This window comes from Malurus melanocephalus, unplaced genomic scaffold, assembly GCF_030028575.1.
Source record: "Malurus melanocephalus ecotype Western Australia unplaced genomic scaffold, MMel_1.1 scaffold_3336, whole genome shotgun sequence".
NCBI classification, from domain to species: domain Eukaryota; kingdom Metazoa; phylum Chordata; class Aves; order Passeriformes; family Maluridae; genus Malurus; species Malurus melanocephalus.
Genome location: NW_026626568.1, coordinates 1,446 through 6,088, shown reverse-complemented (window position 1 = coordinate 6,088; position 4,643 = coordinate 1,446). Strand labels below are relative to the sequence as shown.

At 42.5% G+C, this 4,643-nt stretch overlaps 1 protein-coding gene across 1 annotated transcript; it reads left to right on the top strand.

Moving 5' to 3' along the window:
• Nucleotides 1–6: 6 nt before the first annotated feature.
• Nucleotides 7–3,262, top strand: LOC130588098 (ADAMTS-like protein 3; the record flags this gene model as incomplete). Its single annotated transcript, XM_057389057.1, has 3 exons — nucleotides 7–688; nucleotides 2,652–2,779; nucleotides 3,134–3,262. Coding segments are annotated over exons 1-3 (883 nt in total), but the record flags the coding sequence as incomplete, so codon positions are not given.
• Nucleotides 3,263–4,643: the final 1,381 nt, after the last annotated feature.

Below are 4,643 nucleotides of genomic sequence, written 5' to 3'. Positions count from 1 at the left end.
CACAGCCGGCCCGCAGCCCGGAACACAACAAGGCCAACAGCCTCGGCACCAAATGGCACAAAATGAGCAAAATGTGGCAAATGTGGAGCAAGAAGAACGAGCTGTACCTGGGTGACAGGCAGCTGAACGATCAGCCGTCGCTGAGGCGTTCTCAAGGGCTCGGGAGCAATTTGGCCGAGGGATTTGGCTCCCGCGAGCTCAGCCCCAAACGCCTGGAGGCTGCGGTGCTCTCCACCGACAGCATGGACACCGAGCACCTCCAGGAGCTGCTGAGCAACGTCAGCCAGCTCGTGGAAACGGGGCAGCTCAGCGACCCCTTGGCGTCCCAGCTCATCCACCAGCTGATYGCTGAGCTCTCCAGGCCTCCACACACAACTGCTGAAAAATGGAAGGGCGCCCAGGATGAGAAAGTTGCCTCAAAACTCGCGGGCAAATCTCCAAATGAATCTGAGCGTTTCAGCACAAAAACGGCTGATAAGTTCACGTTTGACCAGAAGGTTCCAGTTATTATGAGGCAAAAGGAAATTCCTCAAGTTTCCTTCAACAAAACAGTAACTGTACGGATTGGAAATACGGTTTTTCTGACCAAGAATACTCAAGCTGTCAATCTACTGTGTGAAACAGCTGGTATTAGTGAAGTGAAATATACTTGGACAAAAGATGGCGAGACATTAAAAGCCTCTGAGAAGTAAGTAAATAGCTTCTCTTTTACTTTTGAATGACTTATTATGTCGCTATCGACGGAAAAAATCCACCCTGCACAGCAGATGAGATAAGCGTGGCCACTGGGCTTTCCATCTTTTTAGTTAAGTAATTGATTTTTATTCTTTCAAGTGTCTGTMACGTTGTTTGGCTTTACAGACATCCAAGTGTTTGTCCATTCCCWAGATCCTCATAGGAGGATTGACTGTTTTTATAAGGTGAAGTGTTTTGGATGTCCTGGCTGTATTTTTTGATCTGCCTCAATCATTTCAGCTGTGTCAGAAAGAAAGCAGATTTACCCTCAAATTAGAGAGGCTATTGGACTCATTCAAATACTAAATACAGTGGGAATGCATTAAAACCATCTGCCATAGTACAGAGGAAAAGAAGTCTTAACTCTAACTCATTTTAAGGAGGGAAAATATCACTGATACCTTCTTCAGCACACTATTTAGGTTTAACTGGAGCTGCATAACCTCAATTAAAAATAAAAAAAATTAGCTTTTATGGATTTTATTTTTTAATACTTTGAAGTATTTCTGTTGAGAACAGTGAAATTCAAAATAATAAAGAATCTGTATTACCATCACATTTGAGAGCTGATTAACGAGTACAGCAAGAGTTTCTTACAATCAGRTATTTGCTCAAGACTGAGCAAATACCTCTGCTTCAGTACTGATAAATTAGAAGCTCACCTGGTAATATTAACATTAACTTTGTGTGTGAGCCTCTTGGAATTATAGCTGGCTCTTGAGTAATGAAAAAAACTGGTTCTGAAATGATAAAGGCGCTTTTGGATATTTCTCAACATATTTAACTGATTAAATGCACTGCCAAGAAAAATACACTTCTGCAGGGCTATCAATTAAAGCAAAGACACCAAAACTAAGGCATTTTAAAAAGTGCAAATGTTTTTGGAGCCATGTAGCTCCCACCAGTTGTGTTTATTTTGTGAAATGCGCATAATTTTCCATTAATTTGTTGCAAGTGATACTTTGATTTTTTTGGACGTGATGGTGTTTTGTTTATTCACGAGTGTGTTTGCTTCCTAATTTTAGCGCAGACTGCTATTCTTGCACTTAAGGCATATATTAGCAAAGTAGGTTTATTTCCAAATTTTTTTTTCCCAGTAAGGTTTTTTAAACATAAATTCACGTGAATATGTGTGGAGTCAAAAGTGTGGGGAGGTCAGTGCTGTTTGTCTGTCAGGTTTGTGGAGAAGGATGTACTTGAGCCGTGCCAAGGTGGCTTCTTTTGTTGAGACACAAGTATTTTTAATATTATTTTTTTGTGAATCTGTTTTGTAAGTGTACTTACTGTAGGAAAACACCAACTGTGGGTTTTTGGGAATATTCTGAGTGTGTGGCAAGTCATGTCACTTAGTGCTGAGAAAGGTAACAAGGGAGAAAAGCAATTTTCAGCCTCTTGCCCACCTGGGATGCTGTCTCTAACATTTTGCCCCTCAGAAGGCAGGCAAGGTATTCAATACACCTGTGAAATTTTGTGCAAGATTCTAGCTTCAATGCTGATATTAAAAAAAAATTTAAAAGCCCAACAAACTGAACCCCATAGTCATTTGAAAGTCAGATCAGGCTATAGATTTGTGAATTCCCCAATCCTGCTGAAAACCAAGCTTGCCCTGGTGAGATCGATTTCTTGCCAAGCGTAATACTTTTAATTGTGGTATTCTGATTTATTCACACTGCTGTTCCCAGGGGAACCTGGTGGTAGCAAATTCAGTGTCCTTCAAAAGGCTGCAAGTAGGACACGGCTCTGTGGGAGCAGGAGATGTGAACAATCCTCCCTGTGTGTGTCAGAGAGAGGAGCAGAGCTGGGACTGCCCTGCTGCTCTGGAGCTGCTACAAAGGAGCTTTGCTGCTGCCACTCCTGCCCCAAAGAGCTGTCCTTGTCGCAGGGATAACCCTGGGGTTTGCTTGGTTCCTGTGCAGGGTGATCCTGGACACCCCTGGCAAGGTGCACATTCGGAATCCTGCTGGAAAGGAGCTCGGTGCCTACGGATGCCTGGTTGTCAGCACCTCTGGTTCTGATATGGAAACATCGCTGCTGCTGCGGGCAGGTACAGCTGAGCATTGCACAGCATTGMTGGGCTTCTGTACACACACACAGAGCTGGATACCCATGGATGGGTGTGGAAATACGTATTTAACCATGCCCACTGCAATGTCAAATAGCTCCTTTTRTTGGCAGCCCATGAAACTCTGCCTGGTTTAATGGGTAGCAGTAAAATGGTCTTGTAGCTCTAAAACTTCAACAGGTGTGGATGCASTCTGCCTGTATCTATCCCACCTGTATTTTCTGGCTGCTGCTTTGCAGACTGAATTCTGTTCCAAACATGATGAATTGAAATGCAGGATCTATGCTTAACAGTTAAATAAAGCTTTTAAAACTCACTATCCCTTTAATTTCAAAGAGGTTCCTGTCATCCTGTACTCTGTGTTAAACATGACCAATCCAGAAGCCAGCAGTTTCTCGGCAGTTGTTGGAGATACAATCGTGGCGAGAAYTGGAGCAAATATTGTGATTGAATGTCCAGTGAAGGGTAAGTAAGAACTGCACTSACGCTTCTTGTGATGTTGGAATCAGAAATTTGCCTTGTGTCTTGAAATAAATTACCAGTGAAGGCAGAAAATCATTGATCATTAGTCTTTTTTTTTATTAGGCATGTCACCCACCCCAGCCCTATTTCTTCTCTGCCTGTCACTTCCATTCACACACACATCTGTGTGCTCAAGAGTTTCCTTTAGATGTATTTTCTTTCCCAGAAGGGGTCTAGGGCTCCACCACAGAGCTTCCAGCCCACAGGCTGCGGGGCAATCTCACTGCAATAGTGAGCATGGCCAGCTGACTTGCTCATCAAAGAACTTTCCTTACCCCTGCTGGAGATGCACATCTGTCCAGACTGTTGTTAAAACTGAGAATGAAATCTCCAGCYGTAGTCTAATAGAACTTAAAACCTGATGGTGAAGTAAACTTACCTTTTAGATCCATCAGTCTGCAGCTGCAGTGAGGAGACAAAGAAAAGTGCTGAGCTGTGAGAGAACACAGGTATTTTCTAGCTCAGCATCTGTGGATCAGCAATAATGATAATCAGAATTTACATGCATTAAGCAGTTCACCGCTTCACTTTATTTTCTAGCCCTTTTTTGGAAAGGTAGCTATTTTCTTTTTAATCTTACCACTGCAGTGTGAAGTTTAAAGCGTAAGATTTGAGTCGCAGCAGCAATATTCTGTCAAACATTTCATAAGCTGAGCTCAGCCTTTTGTGGAGACGATGTGTGAAAGTGCAAATAACCAGAGAGCGGCCTCAGGGCGTCCTGCTGCTCACAGGGAAGGGCTGGAAATGCCCATCAGAGGTGCTGACAYCAGGGCAGGGATGGAAACACAGGGATGCCAAAGCTCTGCACACAATGGTGGCGCCAGGCTGATGTGTGCTAGCACGTGTGGCTCTRCTCTTCACCCTTGGACCACAGCTCATTCTTTGATGAAGTCATATTTTCCAGCTATAGTTTGGCAACTCTACGTATAACTGACCTACATCTCAAATTCAGCAGAGAGTTCATGTCACACTGTTAATATTAATATTGTTAGGATGGGTAAGCAGTTAGCAATTTAAATATAAATTAATATTTTCACATGGGACTGTAGATTTCCAAACGCTTTAGAATTGTATATATTGGTGAGCCAAACTTTAGTTATGCTGAGACACCAGTGTTGACTTAGAAAATGATTTATCTAATTGCTTTATTTCCTGTCATTGCCAAGGAAGTAAGTATTACTGTTTGTGAATAAAATAGAGCCTGCGTGTCTTAAAATGTCACTAAGTCTAGAAGCAGAAAAACTTTTGCAATGATGTAAGCAGAGTTTTCCTGTTCTCCTTTCCTTAATGGAAAGTAATAAACCACTGACTTCAGAARGTTGAA